This window comes from Lepus europaeus, chromosome 12 (assembly GCF_033115175.1).
Source record: "Lepus europaeus isolate LE1 chromosome 12, mLepTim1.pri, whole genome shotgun sequence".
Lineage (NCBI taxonomy): Eukaryota > Metazoa > Chordata > Mammalia > Lagomorpha > Leporidae > Lepus > Lepus europaeus.
In genome coordinates, this window is record NC_084838.1 from 100367785 (window position 1) to 100392172 (window position 24388).

The 24388-nt window shown below is 45.8% G+C and overlaps 1 protein-coding gene across 5 annotated transcripts in view; it reads right to left on the reverse strand.

The window, feature by feature from the left end:
- Positions 1-24388, reverse strand: part of SPIN1 (spindlin 1) — an 83010-nt gene that overhangs the window by 19209 nt on the left and 39413 nt on the right. For 4 of the 5 annotated variants that reach the window (XM_062208602.1, XM_062208605.1, XM_062208603.1 and 1 more), the window contains 2 exons: positions 9458-9506; positions 3-256 (listed from right to left, as the gene is read on the reverse strand). In XM_062208602.1, the coding sequence (XP_062064586.1) occupies positions 3-256; positions 9458-9506 (303 nt within the window). Of the gene's footprint in view, positions 1-2; positions 257-9457; positions 9507-16199; positions 16524-24388 lie in introns of all 5 variants that reach the window. The other variant, XM_062208604.1, reaches the window with a different exon arrangement.

Consider the following 24388-nt stretch of genomic DNA (forward strand, 5'->3'; position numbering starts at 1 on the left):
ACCAACTCTATCGGGGAGGACTTCAAGTGCAGAAACTCTCTCATCTTTATTAAGTTCTAGTCCATAAACACAGTCAAATCCATCGTATTTTATAAGATACAAAGAAGGATTTACAGGCACCTGGTCCAGGACGGTTCCTTTCCACTGGGTGACAGGGCCATTCCCCTCTTTCCACCCATGCTGAATCCTGCATCCTACGATGTTCCGCCGGGGCTGGGAAACAGGTTTGCTGGGCCCCACACTGCTCCGGTGTTTTCTGTATTCACACACACACAAGGTATTATCTCACAGGTATGCAGGCCCAGATCCAATGTGGCTACTGGCTAGCATGCTCCCACCCCATAGCAGTGGTGCTTGCAATGAAGACCTCGCTTTTTCCAGCACGTAGCATGCGGCAGTAGTAACAGGAGACTCCTGTGTGCCTGAACTGTGCACAGGCAGAAAAAACTACTAGTCAGTAGCAATTCAAGCCCTACCATTAGGCATCAGCTTCCCAGCTTTCACGGTTCTTTTAATTCAATCAATTCAGAATCGCCCAAGGAAAAGGAAAGGGTGACCAAATGAAATTGATTATACCAATAATTACATATACCTACAGCTTTACATGAATCCATTTCAAGTAAAAGATAAATGTACAGCTATTCAACTTTACCCATTCCGATGCTCCGCTGGCAGAAACAGTAAGAATATACTATATATGAGTTTTTCTTAAACTGGAGTTGAGGCTTGCTTATTATCAATATATCAGGCAACCATTACTTATCCAGGAAGCGTATTATTAAGCACTTAACTAAGTTAACTTGTTTATAACAAATGCTGAATGTACTATTAAAAATTATCAGAGCAACATCAAAAGTACATTGTTTCTCAATTATTAGCAACGGAAAAATCTATACATAATGCTTACAAAAAAGACACCTGGCTCTTGGTATCAGGAAAATCTTCATTTCACCTTGAAACACAAAGATAAGGGACAAGATTTTGGCAAGTTGAAGGCCAAAACCAACACACTGGATACTAAGACATGACAAGAACTAAGCAGTTAAGAGAGCTGAAAAGAATTCCCTCCCCACAGTTTCACAGGCATAAAACCCCCATGTGGTACACCATGAGTAAACGTGATTAATGCTCAGCATATAACCCAAAAAGCTTAAAAAAAATTTAGCGCAGGCTGTACCATTTAAATCTACAGTTATACATAAGGGATAACTCATTCTAGACTTGTTATGTACATTTAGCCAAGCTGGAGGTCCCAGAGGGAAGGCAGAGGGGGACCCCTTACAAAGGTAAGGGAGCAGGAGTTGACACACCAGCGCCAACCTCTTCACCACAAAAGGGAGTGCGAAGCTCAGCAGGGGCCTGAGAACCCAAGGCTGCTCAGCCTTCACCCTCTGGCTTTCCTTCCAGGAAAGCAGAGACTGCCCTGATGACACCTGCTGAGCACGAGGGAAGGCCCAAAGAAGCAGGGCTCAGGACGTCTAAGAAGCTACAGAGGCAATGTCCGTGCTCTCAAGCTAAGAAACGAGTCTTGGCATCTCCCCACCTCTCTTCACTTCAGTGGGGTTCAGGGAAGAACCAGGGTTGAATAATACAGCAAGAGAGGAACAAAGAGACAACCTGAACAATTCCGGCTGGCATGGGGAATATGGAGTAAACTATCATCCACCCTTGAGCAGCGCCCCTTCTGGGTCTGTCAGGCAGGGTGTTTCTGAATCTGTGGACTGAGCAAACATCTGCCCCCTTAAATGTAGGTGAGATTCTGCCAACCTGCTAAGAACTTGAACAGAACAAAAGGTTGAGGAGGCAGGAAGCACCTCTCTTCTTCCTGCCATCTTGAGTGGCCTGGGACTGAACCAGCTCCCTGGTACTCAAGGCTTTTGGATTCCAGATACATCACAGGACTGGTCCTCCCAGGCCTCCAGCTTGCAGACAGCAGTCAACGGGACTTCTCAGCCTCCCTAATTGATGAGCCAATTCCTCCCAACAAATGTCTTCTTTGGTCACCTATCTTCTACTGGCTGTTTTCTCTGGAAAACTCTAATGCAAAAACACACAGAGGCTAGAAAAAGTTCAGAAAGGATACAGCTAGAGAAGACAAGCAGAAAACAGAAAAGGTGAAGAAACAACTGGCAATTAAAAAGCAAAGACTAGGGGCTGGCAGTGTGGTGTAGTGGGTAAAGCCACTGCCTGCAGTGCCAGCATCCCATACGGGTGCCGGTTCGAGTCCCGGCTGCTCCACTTCCAATCCAGCTCTCTGCTGTGGCCTGAGAAAGCAGTGGAAGATGGACCAAGTCCTTGGGCCCCTGCACCCTCGTGGGAAACCCAGAAGAAGCTCCTGGCTTCGAATCGGCGCAGCTCCGGCCATTGCGGCCAACTGGGGAGTGAACCGGTGGAAGGAAGACCTTTGTCTCTCTCTCTCTGCCTCTCCTTTGTGTAACTCTTTCAAATAAATTTAAAAAAAGCAACCCAAAAGTACTAAAAAAAAAAAAAAAAATCAATTCAAGGAAATTTTCCTGAAATAAAACACTTGAACAAATGCATCTTTCCCCTTGGAAAACAGACTCAGAATGACTAAGACATATCCCAGTAAAACAAATAGATGTTAAAGGAAATAACATTCTTTGAGAATTCAGGCAAAATGATCAAATCATGTGTAAGGATAAGAAAACCAGCATGTGACAGCAACCCAGGGTGCTGCACAACAGAGAGGCAAACTAACGGCTTTCACGGGAGAGAAACTTGGAGCCACGGATTCTACAACTGGCAGGAACAGTACACTGACCTACAGGTAGGAACACGGGATGATGAGCCTCAGAAGCAACAGAGGGTTGCCAGGAGAAAATGGGCGTGTTTAATCAGGACAGCCGGGGCACCTGGGAAACACAACAGTGTGCACCTGCCCTCTGCTCTGATGGTACAGATTTAAGTCCAACTCTCAAAGGCAGGAGGAAACATCAACAGCAGAATATACAGACTGACTCCCTTATAAAACTTGAGGCAGATAAGTATTGCCTCACATTAGGTGGAGAGGACCAAGAGCTACAGTCAGACCTGTTCACAATAAGAAACCAAGACCCATCGCCTGAAGAGTGAATGAAGACTACAATGTCAACATGCACAGGAAAAGGTTGCAGGGGTGGGAACTTTTTTTCTGCCAAGGCCCATTTGGATATTTATAATATCATTTGCAGGCCATATAAAATTATCAACTTAAAATTTAGCCTGCTATAAACATACTGGAGTTCCAGTCCTGCCTGCAGTTGACTTGGCAGCGCCAGACCAAATGACTTCGTGGGCCTCATGCAACCCACTGGCCAGACGTTTCCTACCAGTGGTCAAGCACTGTCAAGTCTGTAACCTGTAACCACCGAACCAATCTAAGAACCAAGAGAAACTGGATTTCTCAACATCTTCATAATCACTAGACTCCACCTGGACAACATGGCCAACACATTTTTCTTCAAAGACATAACCAATTACTTAGCTCCTCTTGATCTTTACGCAGAAGACTCAGTAATTCATCCTGCAAGCACGACTAGGCTTGCTTCACACAGCAAAGGCTAGGACTAGATTAAAGACCTCACTGGGGAAAGCAATCAATCCTATGTATCATTTTTTAATTTACAAAAGCATTCCATTATTACCAAAATTATAAGCAAACACAGCATCTTCACCATTGTGGTTTGACACCACTGTGTCAAACACCTATGTAGATGTCATGGTGGAAGTACTTTTGAAGTTGGAGTTAACAAACATTCAAACCCATGTGCTCTGAGCAGCCAGTTCCCTACAATCAACCAAGCTCGAAACACACACACAGGCATGCTTGCCTGCTCTATTGGCTATATTTCTCTGGAGACTTCTGACAACCAGCTAAGACTCTTTCCTAAATTCAGATAATAAAATTTTCTGGCACTTTCAACAAAACAACTATAGAGTCAGACAATGACAGATTTCCAGATCTGGGCGCTGTCCCTTCTATAACTCAGGGGTAGCATTCTTCTGTAAATGGAGACTATCTGCAGTGGGTCCTGATAATGCTTGAGAGATGCCTTTAGTCAACATTCCAAATAAGCTGCTTTCATGCAGTCACCTCCAATGCGAGCACTACAAGGGGCTGGTGACCATCTCCAGTGCCACTTAAGCTGCTCCTGCTGTCTTTTAATCCTAAAGATGCACAATCCTTCCTTCTGGGTGGATTTTGTTTCCTTAACTTTTAGTAAGAGAATCTGAATACTGATCTCTTGCTATGATATGCTCCTGGTCTTATTCTCAGCATTTTGCTTTCTGTTTTCTATTTGCCAGTTATTTTCATTTCTTCACCTCCCTTTCTTCCTTTATCTGTAGAGTTGGAATGACAGAGGCTTCTTTGCACTAAATGACGATTCTAAAGAAGCCATGTATCATTTCTAGTCTTGCAGAGTACCATTAACTTTCTAAATAACATGCCCTAGTTCAGATTTTTCTACTAAATATATAATTAATCAAAACCTATACCTTTTCTTCCCCATCTGAAACAACACTAAAGGCAACCAAAAATCCTCAGCAAAAAAGGGAAAACCCACTGGGGCCAGCGCTGTGGTGCAGTGAGTTAAAGCCCCAACCTGCAGCACCAGCATCCCAAATTGGTGCCGGTTTCAGTCCCAGCTGCTCCACTTCCAATCCAGCTCCCCGCTAATGCACCTGGGAAAGCAAGAGACCAGGAAGAAGCTCCTGGCTACTGGCTTCGGATCAGCTCACCTCTAGCTGTTGGGGTCATCAGGGGAGTGAACCAGTGCGAGGAAGATCTCTCTCTCTCTCTACCTCTTTCTAATAAATAAAATAATTCTTTAAAAGAGAAAACTCAAAAACTTCATCTAGGGAGGCCAGTTTGTGTCCCAGTTGCTCCTCCTTCGATCCAACTCTCTGCTTAAGGCCTGGAAAAGCAGAGGAAGATGGCGTCAAGTGCACCCATGTGGGAGACCTGGAAGAACCTCCTGGCTTTGGACTGACTCAGCTCCAGCCACTGCAGCCATTTGGGGAGTGAACCAGCTGACAGATCTCTCCCTCTCCCTCCTCAAATAAATAAATAAATCTTAAAAAAAAAAAAAAAGTTTATTTGGCTGCTTCTACTGAAATGAAAGCTTTTGTTCCAAACTGCTGTTTTTTCATTATACTATCTTAAAAATACTTTTTAAGTTATGAAAACGGGGTTGGCGCTGTGGTGCAGTGGGTAAAGCTCCTGCTTGCAACACCAGCATCCCATATGGGTGCCATCAAATCGTGGCTGTTCCACTTCCGAGCCAGCTCTCTGCTGTGGCCTGGGAAAGCAGCAGAAGATGGCCCAAGTCTTTGGGCCCCTGCACCTGCGTGGGAGAACTGGAAGAAACGCCTGGCTCCTGGCTTTGGACTGGCAGAGCTCTGGCCACTGCGGCCCCCTTTCCCTTTCTGTGTCTGCCACACTGTAACTCTTTCAAAAAAATAAATAAATATATTTTTTTAAAAAAGCACAATTTCAAATTGCTTGTATTTTCTTGTAAAGAATCTAAATTATTCCTAAGTATCTCTTACCAACAAATAACATCCTTTCATGAACAGCAGTATTATAAAATAAATTCCAAGACACTACAACTTATGACATCTTGAATTAGTTACTAATAAAAGGTTGCATTACATCATTATTTAAACAACTGAAGGGGCAAAGCAGAGAAATTTTGCACTGAAAACCTTTCTTTAGGGAGGTTCATTCAGTGGCTTGAACTGACTGCTATTCTTTTTTTTTTTTTTTTTTTTTTTTTTTTTTTTTTTGACAGGCAGAGTGGACAGAGAGAGAGAGACAGAGAGAAAGGTCTTCCTTTTCCGTTGGTTCACCCTCCAATGGCCGCCGTGGCTGGCGCACTGCGGCCGGCAAACCGCGCTGATCCGAACCCAGGAGCCAAGTGCTACTCCTGGTCTCCCATGAGGGCCCTGCGCAGAGAGCTGGCCTGGAAGAGGAGCAACCAGGACAGAATCTGGCACCCCGACCAGGACTAGAACCCGGGGTGCCGGCGCTGCAGGCGGAGGATTAGCCTATTGAGCTGCGGCGCCAGCCTGACTGCTATTCTGTCAGTATTTGCACATCTTATTTTCATAGCCAGTATTTAAACACATCACACATGTAGAATTCAATTTTCAACTACTACCGATGTACTATGAACTAGTAGTAGATGCATGCCTCACACTCTGTTCTCTCTCATATGGATTGATTACTGATATTCTTTCCAAGTCTGCTTCCTAGTGTTATACAAAAGCAATTCCCCTAGAAGGACTTAATGCAAACAAGCAACCAGAGAGAAAAAACTGCTTTGCTGGTAATTATTTGATAAAAGTTCTATACCAGATACTGTCACTTCCCAGCTTAATGTGACAACATAAAACCAAGAGGCAGGGAAAAGTGGGTTTTCCATCCAAGTCACTAAGGTTTCTCTCAGTTTCATCTACACAGCGTACACTCCAAGGAACACCAGGGATATACTTACTTCACCAGGACAAGGTTACTTCAAGGTAATTAAAACATATTAGATGCCCTGACCAAGCTGAGACTGCCAACACCTTGCAGCATTTGGATGCCTGCACCAAGCTGTCCAGTCTGCATGTTCATGATTGTCATAGCTCACATCAAAGATGAGACAACAAAACGTGCAGCTCAGCAGATATGACGTGGAAGCTAACAACATGCACTCCAGACTCAGGCTTGCCCTGCTTCTGTGTCCTATGCAATCAGCTATTAGTTGTGTGACTGTGGACAAGTTACATGCTGTGTACCAATTTCTTCAACTCCAGTACAAGTTCCCAGTACCTGCTTGACAGAGTTCTTGAACAAAGCCCATACCAGGGGCAACATGGAGGACAATGATACTCGGTCAGTAATTAATATTTGTGTCTCATTAAATGGAAGCATAAAAAATGTAGACTGGGGGGCCAGTGCTGTGTTGTAGTGGGTAAAGCCACCACCTGCAGTGCCGGCATCCATTATGGGCACCAGTTCAAGTCCCAGCTGCTCCACTTTTGATCCAGCGCTCTGGTATGGTCTGGGAAAGCAGTAGAAGATGGCCCAAGTGTTTGGGCCTCTGCACCTGTGGGGGAAACCCGGAGAAAGCTCCTGGCTCCTGGCTTCTGATCAGCGCAGCTCTGGCCATTGCCACCAATTGGGGAGTGAACTATTGGATGGAAGACGTCTGTCTCTCTATCTGTGTAACGCTTTCAAATAAATAAATAAATAAATCTTATAGAAAAAAATTTCACTTATAGAAAGGGCTCTGGCTGGCCCTGTGGCTCACTAGGCTAATCCTCTGCCTTGCGGCGCTGGCACACCGGGTTCTAGTCCCGGTTGGGGCGCCGGATTCTGTCTCGGTTGCCCCTCTTCCAGGCCAGCTCTCTGCTGTGGCCCGGGAATGCAGTGGAGGATGGCCCAAGTGCTTGGGCCCCTGCACCCACATAGGTGAATAAGCTCCTGGTTCCTGGCTTTGGATCGGTGCAGCAACTGGCCGTTGTGGCCAACTGGGGAGTGAAACAGTGGATGGAAGACACCTCTCTCTCTCTCTCTTTCACTCTCCCTGCCTCTCCTGCTCTCTCTGTACAACTCTGATTTTCAAAGAAATAAATCTTAAAAAAAAGGGGGGGGGGGCTATCTGGTGAAAACCTGACAGCTTTACTGCACTACTACAATCCACCCTGGGAGAGTACAACTCCTATGAGCTCTGCACATCTGGAAGATGCTAATGACTATCATATGTCAGTGTTTCTCTCAGTCTCTTTTCCTTCTATCAATACTCAGATGTGCACTGAGAAAGCAAAGCTGTGAAAATGGGATAACTCCTCCCTTCACATCAACCACCCCCTTCTGCTGCATAGTAATGAACTCAAGTTTTTGAAACAAATACACCTGTTAATGCACTAAATGAAATTCACGAAATGAGAAACATACAGGACAAGATAATTTCAGCGGTTATATATGTGAACATTATAACTTTTTAATAAGTATTTGTTTGTTCTGGGGAATCCAACCCATGAGATGACAAACAATAGTGCTTAAAACTGAGGCACAGATAATATCCCTTGCACAAACTCTACAAATAATATATCCAAGGGCTCAAAACTATCAACGCCTGAAACTCTCAATAAATGAACTTTAATCATAAGTGATTACTGAAAATATGTAAAAATGTCTAAAACAGATTGCATGTTAATATGCTTAAAGCCTCTTTGTTTAACTTAAGCGGTCAATCCATGTGAAATGAACTGTTTGGTTCTATAAATTTGAGGTTTAAACTTTTACCTCCAATCCACTGTATTTTTATTATTACTTTATAGTTAAGGCAGTCATTTTTGTTTTATTATCATCTTTCAATTGTAGCAAGCGATGGCTTGCCACTTAACAGTGACGTGATAATGACGGGAGATCTATCACATACATTATCAAATTCCTGGATATGGCAAAACCATGAAGGTTAAGGAGCAAATCAGTGATATTTGAGAAACACTTGAAACCTCGGGGAAGCAGGCATACTTACTCAACCTTTGCGTTTTTACTTGCTGTTTCACCAACTGATTACCACGACTATTTACAACATGTGGCTCAATCACAGTCACAACAGCCCTATCTGTCCAGACCTTCCTCGGCGGCCATGACTCCTGTCTTCAGCCACCAGCGCCGAGACCAAGGGGCGGAAGCTGTCCACATGGATCATCTGCAACCAACAGCCACTCAGACCCTGCCGGGGTCCCGCAGTGCTTTCTCCACGACTAAGGAGACTCACACCACCCACACGGTCTGCGCCACGGCACCGTCACCAGGGCACGACGCGGACCCAGGCAGGCTGGGGCTGTGCTAGCAGATGTACGTGTGACTGGTACAATGAAGATCGTATCTCAATTCTCTGTTCTGGATCCAACTATGTCACCCAAAAGCAATTCTTTCGGGGAAGAAAGTAGTGTCTGTCCTCTGGTGCCTAGAGAATACAGGGTGGAGATCATCTTTTTAAATGCATGGCTACTGCATTCTCCTCTGACATGCAGACGCTTTCCCAACATTACAGGGTTTTCACTCATGTAAACATGTGACAAAGCAGCAAGTGTGGCAGATGCTGGGAGCCCCGCCCTGCATAAGAAATGGTCTCAGCGCCAGAGGAGCTCCTTATCCAAGAGCAGATCCAACCCAGGAGAGGCAGGAGAGGTGCCCTCGGGCCTGCCACTCTCCCACAGCTGGCCAGCTCCCAGCACACAGGACGGGGGATCATGACCCAGAGGCTTCTCAAGGTGAAAGGCAGAGCCAGCTCCCTGCAGCCAGAGCAGAGGGGACAGACACTGCACACAGTGACTCGCCAGGCACGGGGGCTGCTCAGCCGAGAACCCCTCCCTCAGCCTCCTCAGTGACCGCACATGCCAGCTACCCCAGGGCCCAACATGCGATCCAAAAGCAGGTGTCAGAACGGCTTACTTGTGGGACGTCCGCTTCTTCATCATGTTTGCAGACACTCCAGCATGGCCTGGAAGAGAGGCGAGTTACAGTCAAGGAAAACTGCATCCAACAGCTCAGAAGTCACATAAAGAGGCGAACTGCGAACAGCCCACGCCTAAGAGCCGGTTGCTAACTCTCTGATTTCAGAGACCCAAGGAGGTCCCGGGAGGACAAGGGGCACGCGCCCCAGTTCAGCCCCCAGATGGGCCACGAAAACCCACAACCAGAATCACGCTCACAAAAACCACAAAGAAACGAGTGGCCACCCTAGCCACAGAGTACTAAGTGGCACACGACCTGTCCTGCTCTCATGGAACTCGAAAATGGGACAAAATTCAAGAACACCTGGATTCAGAGACCGGAGAGGCACAAAGCACGGGTCTCTGGGACCTAGGGGACGGACCAGGGACAGGAAGGCCCCACGGTCACCCCAAGAGCAGGCTGTGGACGACGATACACGAAGGAGGAGCCAAGAACAGCCATGTGTTCACCACGTCGGGGAGGGGAGTGAGGCTGAGACTGTGCAACACAGCGCAGCAGGAGGGGGCCGCTGGGGAGGGGGACATGATGCCCAAAGTCTCAGAGCAGGTGGGCTTACGTCTCTGGCCAAGCACAAGTCTGCATAGAAAGAATTCTGAGAAATCACACACTGAAACAAGTTGTTCCAGCTCCATCTACCCACCTCTTCACCACCTGGGTTGAACGACGAAAACTCCAAGAGTAGGGAGCCCTCCCAGGAAGTCTGAGGGAGCCTTGGATCCACCCTCAACACCTCCCGCCCAAACAAACCTTGACATTCTTTACAGGACAGCAGCAAACGTCTCAATACTCAACAACACAACATTTGAAACGTCCAACACCCCAGCCAAAATTAGATGTGCAGAAAAGTAGTTTACGATCCTCTGCTGATGGACCCTGGAGGCAGCAGGTGATGGCTCAAGTGCTTGGGCCCCTGGCACCCACACAGAAAACCTAGATGGAGTTCTGGGCTCCTGGCTTCAGCCTATCACCCCCTGTTAATGGGGAGAACAGGGGAGTGAACCAGAGGATGGAAGGTATCTCTCTTGTTCACTCGTTCTTCCTCTACCTTTCAAGTAAATGAAAATAAACAAAGATTTTTTTTTAAAAAATGGCCTAGCAATTAAGACCCGCATCAGGGGGTCAGCACTGTCTATAGCAAGTAAAGCTGCTGCCTGAGGCACCAGGATCCCATATGGGCTCCAATTCAAGTCCTGGCTGCTCTGCTTCCAATCCAGCTCCCTGCTAATGCGCCTAGGAAAGCAGTGGAAGATGGGCCCCTGCACTCACGTGGAAGACTAGGATGAAGCTCCTGGCTTTGGCTTGGCCTAGCCCTGGCTGTTGTGGCCATGTGGGAAGTGAACCAGCAGACTGAAGATCTGTCCTGTCACTCTGTCCCTCTAACTTTGCCTTTCAAATAAATAAAATTTAAAAAGGGGGGGAGGGGACCTTTGGCAGTTAAGACCCACAGCAGGGGCCAGCATTGTGGCGGCAAGATATGGTTAAGCCACAATGTAGGCATCCTGTATGAGTGCTGGTTCCAGCCCCAGATGCTCCACGTCTGATGCAGCTTCCTGATTATTCACCTGGAAAAGTAGTGGAGGACGGTAAAAGTACGTGGGCCCCAGCCACACATGAGAGAGACCCACGTGGAGTTCCTGGACTTTGGATTCTGCCGGCCCAGCTTCAGCCTTTGCAACCATCCGGAGAGCGAACCAGCAGATGGAAGATCTCTGTCTCTCCCTTTCTCTCTGTAACTTTGCTTTTCAAAATAAATAAATCTTAAAGAAAGAAAAAAAAGGAACCGCATCTGCATGCCTAGGTTTGATTACCAGCCCCAGATCTCTAGCCCAGCATCTCGATAAAGCAGACCCTAGGTGTGTGCAGTGATGTCAGTAAGTGGATTCCTGTCGCCCATACAGGACACATTCTGGACTGCATTCTTGGCTTTGGCCTGGCCAAAATGACCTACAGCTGTGGTCATTCAGCGGGTGAACAAGCAGATGACAGCCCTCTGTATTAATGTGATTTTCTGTCTTTCTGCTTCTTCAATAATCTAAAAACAAAGGTCAAAATCAAAGGACACCATACCAAGGCTCTTCCTAGTCAAATTTCTGAGAACCACTGATAAAGAGAATATTTAAAAGCAGCCAGGAGTGAGCTGAGTGTCACAGTGGTAAAGATGCTACTTGGGATGCCACCAGCATCCTTTATCATAATTAGTCTCAGCTCTGTTCCCAACTCCAGCTTCCTGCTAATGCACACCTTGGGAGGCGTCACGTGCTGGCTAAACTACTTCGGTCCCTGCTCCTGAGTAGGAGGGACTGTGTTCTGACCTTCTGGCTCCAGCCTGGTCGAGCCTGGGCCAGCCCCACAGAGGCAGGTATCTGAGGAACAAACCAGTGTACAGGAGATCTCCCTCTACCTGCTCCTCTGCTTTAATAGGAGGCACATTCAATACAGGAACACAATTATAATACCGGTTTCATTTGTTGTCAGATACCACGTAAGCCACATGACAAAGGAATACATCTCAACATACTACAAAATAGGCAAATCAGGAGGAGCAGGTAAAGTCGTCACGCAGTACACAAGCATCCTGTACTAGAACGCCCAGAAGGAAGCAGACAATGGCTCAAGTATTGAGTCCCTGCCACCAGCCTGGAGACCTGGATGGATTCCTGGCTCCTGGCTTAGCCTTGGCTGCTGTGGGCATGTGGGGAGTGGACCAACAGATAGAAGCGCTCTATTTGTGTGTGTGTGTTTGTGTGCCCGTGCGTGTGTGCACCTGTGTTGCTCTGCCTTTCAATTAAAAAAATATATAAACAAATATTTAAAAACTGGGCACACCAACTTACTGCTAGAACACTATATCCAAACAAGTATGACTTCCAGCCCCAACACACTCAGAACACAAAACTGTCTAGACCAATTAAAAGACTATAAATAAAGAAAAGGGCTGATTATTAGCATCAGACAAACTAACTTTAGGACAGCCAATATTGCCACAGATCAAAAAAGATATTTCAGACGGGGCAGGAGTTTGGCCTTAGCAGTTAAGAATGCCTCCATCCTGTGGCCAATGCTGTGGCACAGCAGGTTAAGCTACCAGCTACAGCGTCAGCATCCTGTGAGTGTCAATTTGTGGCCCAACTGTTCCTGTTCCTATCCAGCTCCCTGCTAATGGCATGAGAAAGCAGTGAAGGATGGCCCACTCGCCTGGGACCCTGTATCTATGTGGGAGACCTGGATGAAGTGTTTGGCTCTTGGCTTTGGCCTGGCCCACCCTCAGCTGTAGCAACAATTTGGGGAGTGAACCACCAAATGAAAGATCTCTCCCTAATCTCCTCTTTCTCAGTAACTCTTTCAAATAAATAAAATAAATCATTAAAAAAAAAAAAAAGAAAAAAAGGAAGGGGAATGCTTTCAACTTATATAAAAATGCCTAGATTTGCTTCGCAGCTACAGTCTCAATTCCAGCTTCCACCAATGTCAATATGAAAAGCAGCAGTAATGGCTCAAGTTTTTGGGTTCCTGTCACCTGCAAGGGATACCTGGATTGAATTCCCAGCCCCTGGCTCTGGCCTGGGCACTGAACACATTCAGGGAGTAAACCAGCGATAGGAGCTCTGTCTGGTTGTCTTGCTGCCCAAAAAATTGATTTTTAAAAAGGACAATTAAATTGATAAAATGGTCAATTAATCAAGAAGCCATAATTATAAATGCATCTTAACCTAATTACATAATATTAAAAAACATGAGGGGCTGGCACTGTGGCATAGCAGGTAAAGCTGTCACTTGCAGTGACATATGGGCACCGGTTCTAATCCTGGCTGCTCCACTTCCAATCCAGCTCTCTGCTATGGCCTGGGAAAGCAGTAGAAGATGGCCCAAGTGCTTGAATCCTTGCATCCTTGCACCCGCATGGCTCCTGGCTTCAGATAGGCACAGCTCCAGTCATTGTGGCCATTTGGGGAGTGAACCAGTGGATGGAACACCCCTTTCTCTCTGCCTCTGCCACTCTGTAACTTTGCCTTTCAAATAAAATAAATAAAGCTATAAATAAAATAAAATATATGAAGTGGGCCAGTGTTGTGGTTTAACAGGAACAGCCACTACCAGTGATGCTGGTATCCCATATGCGTGTCCATTTGTGTTGTGGCTGTTCTACTTCCAATCCAGTTCCTTGTAATGGCCTGGAAAAGCAGCAGAAGATGACTCAAGTATTTGGGCCCCTGCTACCCACATTTGGAGACCCAAACTCCTAGCTCCCAGCTTTGTCCTCGTCCAGCCCTGGTCATCTGGGGAGTTAACCAGTGGATGGAAGATCTCTGTTACGCTCTCTGCAAATAAATAAATAAAAATAAAAAACATGAATCAGAAACTGATGGAACTGCAGAAAAGAATACATCAAGGCTGGCGCCGTGGCTCAATAGGCTAATCCTCTGCCATGTGGCGCCGGCACACCGGGTTCTAGTCCCGGTTGGGGCACCGGATTCTGTCCAGGTTGCTCCTCTTCCAGTCCAGCTCTCTGCTGTGGCCCAGGAGGGCAGTGGAGGATGGCCCAAGTGCTTGGGCCCCTGCAACCCATGGGAGACCAGAAGGAAGCATCTGGCTCCTCCTGCCTTCGGATCGGTGCGGCGCGTCAGCCGTAGTGGCCATTTGGGGAGTGAACCAATGGAAGGAAGACCTTTCTCTCTGTCTCTCTCACTGTCTAACTCTACCTGTCAAAAAAAAAAAAAAACCATATCAAAATGATACTTAATACGTTAACTCTCCTTTCTCAGCAATTGATGTAATAAGCGTGTAGAAAATCAAAAAGGGCCGTGGGGCTAGCACTGTGGCGTAGTAAGTAAAGCCACCACCTGCAGTGCTGGCATCCCATATGGGCACCAGTCAAGTCCTGGCTGCTCCACTTCCAATCGAACTGTCTGCTACAGCCTGGGAAAGCAATGGAAGACGGCCCAAGTCCTTGGGCCCCTGCACCTGTGTGGAAGACCTAATGGCCCAGCTCTAGCTGTTATAGCCATTTGGGGAGTGAACCAGCAAATGGAAGACTTCCCTCTCCCTCTCTGCCTCTGCCTCCCTGTAACTCTCCCTTTCAAATAAATAACTAAATAAATCTTCTTGGGGAAAAAAAAAAGGGGGGGGGGCGCGGCACTGTGGGACAATGGGTAAAGCCTGCAGTGCATGCAGAGCCAATATAGTGTATGGGTGCCGATTCAAGCCTCAGCTGCTCCACTTCTGATTCAGCTCCCTACTAATGTGCCTGGGAAAGCAGAAGACGGCCCAAGTCCTTGGACACCTGCACCCACATAGGAGCCCCAGAAGGAGCTCCAGGTTCCTGTTTTTTTTTTTTTTTTTTTTAAAGGGAGAGGGTTTATTGGGGAAAACGCAGCAGACCAGAGGGGTGGGGCGACGAAGGGAAAAAGGGCCGCGTGTCTGGGAAGGGGGTCTGATATACCTTTTCCAGGGGGCGGGCAGTGAGGCAGGAACTAGCCAATCCCATTAGGTTGGGGGTGGAGCTTGACCCAGCTCCTGCCTCTGGATCAGCCCAGCTCTGGCCATTGCTGCAATTTGGAAAGTGACCCAATGCATGAAGACCTGTCTGTTTCTGCTTCTGTCTCTCTGTAACTCTGCCTTTCAAATAAGTAAATAAATCTTAAAAAAAAAAAAAAAAAGCTGCAGCATTATGGTATACCAGGTAAAGCCGCCGCCTGCAGTGCCAGCATCTCATATGGGCATTGGTTCAAGACCCAGCTCTCTGCTATGGCCTGGGAAAGCAGCAGAAGATGGCTCAAGTCCTTGGACCCCTGTACCGAAGTGGGAGACCCTGAAGAAGCTTCTGGCTCCTGGCTTCAAATCAGCCCAGCTCCAGCCATTGCAGTCATTTGTGGGGTGAATCAGTGGATGGAAGATACCAATCTCTCTCTGCCTCTGCCTCTCTGTAACTCTGCCTTTGTAATAATAAACAAATCTTTAAAATATCAAATCAAAAGACCTGAATGTCATGAACAGCCAACCTAACCAGTTAGCTGGTATTAATGGATCTCTGAACATTAAGGCCAAAATACACACTTTTCCAAGCTGACGTAGAAGCACCATCCAGATGCGTTACATGCTGACTCATAACACAAATCTCAGTATACTTAAAAGAATCTGAACTCAGATAAAATAAATCATCTCATCACAGCAGAATTAAGCTAGAATAATAATAAAATACTATCTGGAAAATTAAACAAGTTTTTTAATTTTTAAACATTTTTTGAAAAGCAGTGTGACTTGAAAAAGAGGTCTTTCATCCACTGGTTTACTCCCCAAAAGGCCTCAATAACTCGGCCAGACTGAAGCCAGGAGCCAGGAACTCCATCCAGGTCTCCCACAAGAGTGGCAGGGACTCAAGCAATTCAGCCATCATCTGCTGCCTTTCCAAGCACATTAACCAGATGCTGAATTAGAAGCAGAATAGCTGGGACTTGAACTGCACTCTGATATGGGATTCCAGCAATGCAAGCAGTGCCTTAAACCATGCACCACAACGCTATCTCCCAAACAACAGACTACTAAATATCCATGGCTCAAAGACACATCACAATGAAAATTTCAAACATTTTGAAAAGAAAAAAATATAAATACAATTGCAAAATTCATGAGATGCAGCAAAAAGCAGTACAGACAATATTCATCAGGAATGTGCACTTACAACGATAAAAGTATGAAGGGAAAAAGATTTCTTGGGGCCTGTGTTATGGCACAGTGGGTTAAGCCACCATCTTCAACACCAGTATCCCATGTGGGTGCAGGTTCAAGTCCCGGCTACTCCACTCCTGGTCCAGCTCCCTGCTAATGCTCCTGGGAATGCAGTGGAGGACAGCCCAAGTCTTCAGGCCCCTGCATCCATGTGGGAGACCTAGAAGAAGCTCCTGGCTCTTGGCTTTGGCCTGGATCAGCACCAGGAGCACTGCAGCCATTTAGAGAGTAAACCGGCGAAAGATCTGTGTGTCTCTCTTCCTCTTTCTCTGTAACTCTTTCAAACAAACAAAATAAAAAAAAATTTTTTTTTTGGAAAATAAAAAAGACTTATTTAAGGTAAAGTCAGCACAGTGGTTACTCTGTGTGGAGGGGAATGAGGCTGGGGAGGGCAGAGGGAGGCTCCCTATCATCTGCTGTACAGTGAGCTGTGCATTTCTAAGTATGGATTTCAGTATTAATGTCACATATACAACATTTAAAAGTTAACTAAATAAAGGCACTATATGGCCAGTGTGGAAGCCTGACAAGTGTAGTTCAAAGAAAAGACATGGGGGTGGGGGATTCTGAGTGTGGAGAGCAATTCTGCCCTGCTCCTCCAGCAAGTGGGCATGTGCTGGGAAAGGAGGGGACAGACAGGAGGATGTTAACAGTAAAGAAATGGGTCTGTGACAGCAGCAAATCCACCAGAAGCAAGCCTGTGCCACCTTAGGCTGCAGAGCAGACCAGAAAGAAGGTGAGAAGGGAAAAGAAAGGAGTCACCGAGGGTCTACTGGAATCGCACCAGGTGTCAAAGCCCCCGTCTCCCCCAACACACACAATGTCCCACGGGACACATGGAGTGTTGGTTTCTGGGCAAGGTGCTTCACAAGCTGGTCAGGCAGACATCATGTCTACCTTTCAACAAAAAAACTACAAGGCGCATTAAAATGCAAAGAGTTGGAAGAGACAGAACAAGCACCAGAACCATACTCAGAAATAGCAGAATGTTGGAAGGTTCAGGACAGGAATTTGAAATAATTAATATGCTACAAGCTCTAGTGAAAAAAGTAAGTAACACACAAGAACAGATGGGTAAGGAGAGAAATAGAAATTTTAAAAAAAGATTCTAGACACAGATCTTATATATACCTTCAAAAAATGAAGTCAAAATGGGACATAGATCTAAGTGTAAAAAGTAAAACTACAAAATACCTGGCAGGTAACATAAGGAAAAATCTGGATGACCCAGTACACAGTAATGACTTTTTAAAAAATATTTACTTATTTATATATTTGAAAGGCAGAGTTACAGAGGCAGAGGCAGAGAAAGCAAGGTCTTCCACCTGCCGGTTCACTCCCCGAAATGTTCACAACAGCTGGGGTTGGGCCGATCTGGAGCCAGGAGCCAGGAGCCCAAGGACTTAGGCCATCTTCTGCTTTCTCAGAACATAGCAGAGAACTGAATCAGAAGTGGAACAGCCAGACTCAAACCAGTGCCCATATGGGATGTGGCACTGTAGGCGGCGGCTTTACCCGCTATGCCACAGCGCCGGCCCCTGGGGGCCTTTTCCAGTCATATGATGAGGCTTGTCATATGATTAGGCCTCAGAACTCCGGAGCCTGTATCCATGGCTATGTGGGACCTTCATCTGTGCTGCTCAGTAACTCCGACCCTAAAATGAGACAAGAGAAACCTCCAGAAACCTCAGGAAGCCAAGGAACCCTCCCAACAGTGCTGCCTTAGAGTTCCTATCAGACAAGAAATGCTAGAGAAGGCAAAACTAGGGCAATAATCAAAGATTCGTGCTTGCCAGGGTGCACAGGAAGGGAAGGGTAATAGGTGGAGTAAAGGGCGGTGAAATTATTGTGACACCATAATGATAAATCCACGTTACTACACATTTGTCCAAACCCACAGAATGCACAACATTCAGAGGGAGCCCCAGTGTGAACTATTACATTATCTGGGTGATAAGGATGGACGTATTCAGTGTAGGTTCAAATCTACCACTGTGTAGGATGCCAAAAGTGAGAAAGGCTGTAAATCTGTGAGGAAAAGGGGTAACAGGAACTTTCTGTACCTTCCATTCCATGTTGCTGTGAACGCAAAACTCCAAGAAAAAATAAGATCTACTTTAAAAAATCCCTCAAGGGGCCAGTGCTGTGGCACAGGGGGTTGCAGCCATTTGGGCAGTGAACCACCAAACGGCAAATTTCTGTCCCTCTGTCATTCTGCCCTTTTTGTTTCAAAGATTTATTTATTTACTTGAAAGGCAAAGTTACAGAGAGAGGGAGACACAGGTCGTCCATCCACTAGTTCACTCCACAGATGGCAGCAATTGCTGGAGCTTGGGCCAATCCAAAGCCAGGAGCCTGGAGCTGTTTAGGGTCTCCCACATGGACACAGGGCGCCAAGCACCTGGGCCATTTTCTACTGCTTTCCCAGGCACATCTGCAGGGAGCTGGATAGGAAGTGGAGCAGCCAGGACAAGAACCAGTATGGGATACTGGCCCTGCAGGCGGCACCCTTTCACAAGTGCTGGTCCCTGTCATTCTATTTTGCCTTTCAAATAAATAAAAGTTTAAAAAATTTTTAAGATTTATTTATTTGAAAGTCAGAGTTACAGAGAGAGAGGGGAGGGAAGAGGAAGGGGAGGGGGAAGGGAGGGGGAGGGAAATGTCGGGGTCTTCCATAGGATGGTTCAGTCCCCAATTGGCCGCAAAGGCCGGAGCTGCGTTAATCCGAAGCCAGGAGCCAGGAGCTTCCTCTGGATCTTCCACACAGGTGCAGGAGCCCAAGGACTTGGGCCATCTTCTACTGTTTTCCCAGGCCATAGCAGAGAGCTGGACCAGTGCCCATACGGGATGCTAGTGCTTCAGGCCAGGGCGTTAATCCATTGCAGCACAGCACCGGCCTCAAAGTTTTAAAAATTTTTAAAAAGTATCAGGGACCCCAGAGTTTCTCCAAGAAAATGACCCACAACTTACAAAGTGAAAGAAGAAAAATAACATTTATCACAGACAAAAGGTTAATGTCTCTGATATAAGAAGAGGACATAACAACGTCCTAATAGGCCACTGTAAGACATTTAGCCTCACACATAAAACTACCCTGAAAGACCATTTCTCACCTATAAGCTCAGCACAACTCATACACCTGACAAACACTTCTGGCAAGACTCTTCCATGTTGCTGGTAGGAATGCAAAATGGAACAGAATTCTAAGAGGGGAATCTGGTGATTCTCACAAAATTACATATGCATTTAAGATCTGAATCAACTTGACTTTCAGAAATTTACCAAGCAAAACGCTGGCAAGACATATGGACAATACTATTCGTCACAGCTGTGATCTGTAACAGCAGAAGAGTAGAAAGAATCCAAATGTTTTAAAAAATGGGCCACTGAATAAACTAATATGGAATGTTCACACAATGCAGTGCTATTCAATTACAAAATATAACAAGCTGGAGCCGGAATTGAGGTGCAGTAGGTAAAGTTACTACCTGAGACACCAGCATGCCCTGGTACTAGTTTGAGTCTGGCTGCTCTACTTCCTTTTTTTTTTTTTAACTTTTATTTAATAAATACAAATTTTGAAACTACAACTTTTTGGGGCCAGTGCTGTGGCGCAGCAGGTTAACACCCTGGCCTGAAGTGCCAGCATCCCATATGGGCGCCAGTTCTAGTCCCAGCTGCTCCACTTCTGATCCAGCTCTCTGCTATGGCCTGGGAAAGCAGAGGAAGATGGCCCAAGTCTTTGGGCACCTGCACCTGCGTGGGAAACCCAGAAGAAGCTCCTGGCTCCTGGCTTCGGATCGGCGCAGCTCCGGCCGTTGCGGCCATCTGGGGAGTGAACCATCAGACGGAAGACCTCTCTCTCTCTCTCTGCCTCTCCTCTCTCTGTGTAACTCTTTCAAATAAATAAATAAATCTTTAAAAAAAAAAAAACCAACTACAACTTTTGGATTATAGCGGCTTTTCCCCCCATAAACTCCTCCCACCCACAAACATCCCATCTCCCATTCCCTTTCCCATCCCATTCTTCATCAAGATTCATTTTCAATTATCTTTATATACAGAAGATCAACTTAGTATATACTAAGTAAAGATTTCAACAGTTTTGGCTGCTCTACTTCCAATCCAATTCCCTGCTAATGTGCCTGGGAAAGCAAGAAAAGATGGCCTAAGACCGTGGGCCCCTATAGCCACGTAGAAGATCCAGAAGAAGCTCAAAAATGTAATCTACTTGTATCAGCAGAACAAGTAGGAGAATAAAAAAAGGACTCAGGCAAAGAGTAATTGAAAAGGGCTGACAGAGATCTAAGAGACCTAATATCCAAGCAAGATGTTCCAGACAAGACAGAAAATAGGAGATGATCAAAGAAGTAAATTTTACATTGCTTAAAAGATTACTCTAAAGATTAAAACCTGGAAATAGTGAGTGAAAAGGACTCTCCTTAATGTAATTATCATAATGCTTCACAACAACTCTAAAAGCCTTCAGAGAGAAGGTAAAATCCACTTGATACACACAAAGAATGAGAAATGAAAATGATACCCAAAGCTCCCCTAAATAGTCGTAATGGAACCTCAAAGACAAGTAATAGAGTAACAACATGAAAATTCTGACTGAAAAGTATTTCCAACATAGAATTTCATTATAATTAAGGGATTGAGCATGAGGGTAAAATAAACACAATGTCAATACAAGACCTCAAGAAACTATCTTCTGGGTCCAGCATATGCACAGCAGATTAAGCCCCTGCTTAAGATACTAGCACCCTGTAACAGAGCACTAGGTTGGAGTCCCCACTACTCCACTTCTGATCCAGCTCCCTGCTAATCCACCTGGGAAAGCAGCAACAGATTACTCAAGTGCTTGGGCCCCTGCAACCACATGGGAGAACCAGAAGAAGCTCCTGGGTACTGGCTTCAGATCAGCCCAGTGCCGGCCGCTGTAGCCATTTGGGGAGTGAACTGGCAGGTGAAAGACCTCTCTTTCTCTCTCGCTGTAATTATGCCTTTCAAATAAAAATAAATCTTTTTTAAAAAGAAAAAGAAAAAAAATATGGCTACCTTTGGCAAACTAATAAAAACAGAGGGTAACATTAAAGGAAAATATGTGAAAAACTCTACATGCAATAGTACTTAATTCTTATTTTCTCCAAAGAACCAGGCTCATAACTCTCTTCTTCAACATGGGTCACAGAAACTCTAAGCTTCCTGTCTTCCTCTAAACTTCCTTGTCTAACATAGGTCATCAAACTCCTCATTTCATACCAGTCCTATCCCATAGACTGGAGGGAGAAATGCTACCAAACAGGGGCCAAGAAAAACCTGAACAGACAGGCCTTTGTGGGCTTCCCCACCCAGTCCATACCATAAACAACCCTGTCTGCTTAATGGGGCTTCTATAAAATTCCACAGGGACTGGGTTTGGAAAGCTTCCTGATTGCCAAACACATGGCTGTACCTGCAGGGTAGTGCCTAGAAAAGGCACGGAATCATCCCACTGTCCCCCTAGCATCCTGCGCCTCATCCATCCGTGTTTCTTTTATAATATCCTTTATCATAAACTGGTAAGAACGCTTCCCGGAGCTCTGTGAACTGCTCTAGGACATCAATCAATCCCAGGGAGGAGTTTGTGGGAACCCTAATTTATAGCCTATCAGCCAGAAGTGCCCAGAATCTCGAATTGTCCTCTGAAGGGGGGCGGTCTTACAGACTGAACCTTCATTCAACCTGTGGGGTCTGATATGTTATCTCTAGATAGAGAGTGTCAGAATGGAATTGCAGGGGCTGATGCCACGGCTCACTTGGTTAATCCTCCGCCTGTGGTGTTGGCATCCCATATGGGCACCAGGTTCTAGTCCCGGTTGCTCCTCTTCCAGTCAGTTCTCTGCTATGGTCCGGGAGGGCAGTGGAGGATGGCTCAAATGCTTGGGCCCTGCACCCGCATGGGAGACCAGAAGGAAGCACCTGGCTCCTGGCTTTGAGCAGGCATACTGCCAGCCATAGCGGCCATTTGGGGAGTGAACCAATGGAAGGAAGACCTTTCTCTCCGTCTCTCTCTGTCTATAACACTACCTGTCAAATAAATTAAAAAACAAAACAAAACAAAACACGGAATTGCAGGACATCCTGCTGACATCCAATGCAGAATCGGTTGCTGATAAGAAGCAGCTCCCCTACTCCACATTTTGGTGACCAGAGGTATGGTGCTGTATTGATTATACAAGAAAGTATGGGAGCTGGCACAGCAGCTGTGGCACAGCAAGTTAAAGCCCTAGCCTGCAGCACTGGAATCCCATATGGGCACTGGTTCAAGTCTTGGCTGCTCCACTTTCAATGCAGCTCCCTACTAACGTGCCTGGGAAAGCAGCAGAGGATAGCCCAAGTCCTTGTGCCCCTGCACTCACGTGGGAGACCTGGAAGAAGCTATTGGTTCCTGGCTCAGCTCTGACCATTACATTTGGGGAGTGAACTCAGAGCACATGGAAGATCTCTCTCTCTCTCTCTCTCTCTGACCGCTCTAACTCTTTCAAATAAACAGAAAAAAAATTTTAAAAATAGCCTAAGTAAGTATATTGCGAAATTACTTTTGCCTTATCTCCATAACTACGAAACAGTGAAAAAGAATAACTCCCAGGGCCAGTGCCCTGGCGCAGTAGGTTAATCCTCTGCCTGTGGCGCCAGTATCCCATATGGGCGCCGGTTCTAGTCCTGGCTGCTCCTCTACCATCCAGCTCTCTGCTGTGGCCTGGGAAAGCAGAAGAAGATGGCCCAAGTCCTTGGGCCCCATGCACCCACTTGGGAGACCGGGAGGTTCCTGGCTTCAGATCGGCGCAACTCCAGCCACTGCAGCCATTTGGGGGATGAACCAAAGGAGAGAAGACCTTTCTCTCTGTCTCTCCCTCTGTCTGTAACTCTAGCTCTCAAATAAATAAATAAAACCTTTAAAAAAAGAATAACCCATGGTCTCCAAAAGAGGTAACAGGTCAACCACAATCTACTGAGTATCCCTAAGCCGCAAGCTGTTAAGAAATACTGAGGGGGCAGCACTGTGGCGTAGCGGGTAAAGCTAGTACCGACCTGCTAGTGTCAACATCTCATATGGCTGCTCCACTTCCAATCCAGTTCTCTGCTACCGCCTGGGAGAGTCGTGGAGGATGGCCTAAGTCCTTGGGCCCCTGCACCCACATATGAGACCTGCAAGAAGCTCCTGGCTCCTGGATTTGAATTGGCTCAGCTACGGCCGTTGGGGAGTGAACCGGCGGATAGAAGACACCTCTCTCTCTCTCTGCAACTCTGCCTTTCAAATAAATAAATAAATCTTTAAAAAAAAAAAAAAAAAAAAGAAATACTGAAGAAGAAGAATATGTAAGAATGTAAGATCAAACATGTTAGGATTCACAACCTTCTCCTTTAAAAAATTAACACCCCCTGGTGTACTTTCAGTGATTTTTTTTTTTTACCACACTACAACAGCTTTTCTCTGATTTTTACCATACTACAACAGCTTTCCAAAAAATGAAAAGAATGTCAAACACAATGAAGAAAACAGGAACGTTGAGTTTGGAATGGTGTACATAAAGGAACTTCAGACAATGAATTACTATTTCACATAACACTGACCTAGGAGCTTTCTTCAGTCAATAAAATCCAATAACCATTTTTTAATTAATGTGATAAAACAAAAGTTTTATTATAAACAGTATAAGTAATAATAATGCTATCAAATGCACAGGGCACATAAACTTCTGACATGTTATTCCCTCATTTATTCCTGAACTCCAATAGATGCATTTTTAGGTAAGAAAAAGAAAGGCTCAAGAAGAGTAAGAAATGCATCAGTGTTTCCACAGCTAAGAGAGGGGGACTCTGAGAAAGTTCTCCAGATGGTGACTTAGACTTCAGTCATCACTATCACAAGTTAATCTTTTTTGATAAATACCTTTTTTTTTAAAAAAAGTTTTATTTATTTATTTGAAAGGCAGAATTAGAGACAGGCAAACAAAGAGAGATTGATCTTCCATCCCCAAAAGGCCACAACAGCTAAGAGTAGACCAGGCCAAAGCCAAGAGCTTGAAACTCCATTAGGGTCTTCCATATGAATGCAGAGGGCTCTCTTCCACTGCTTTCCTAGGCATATTAGTA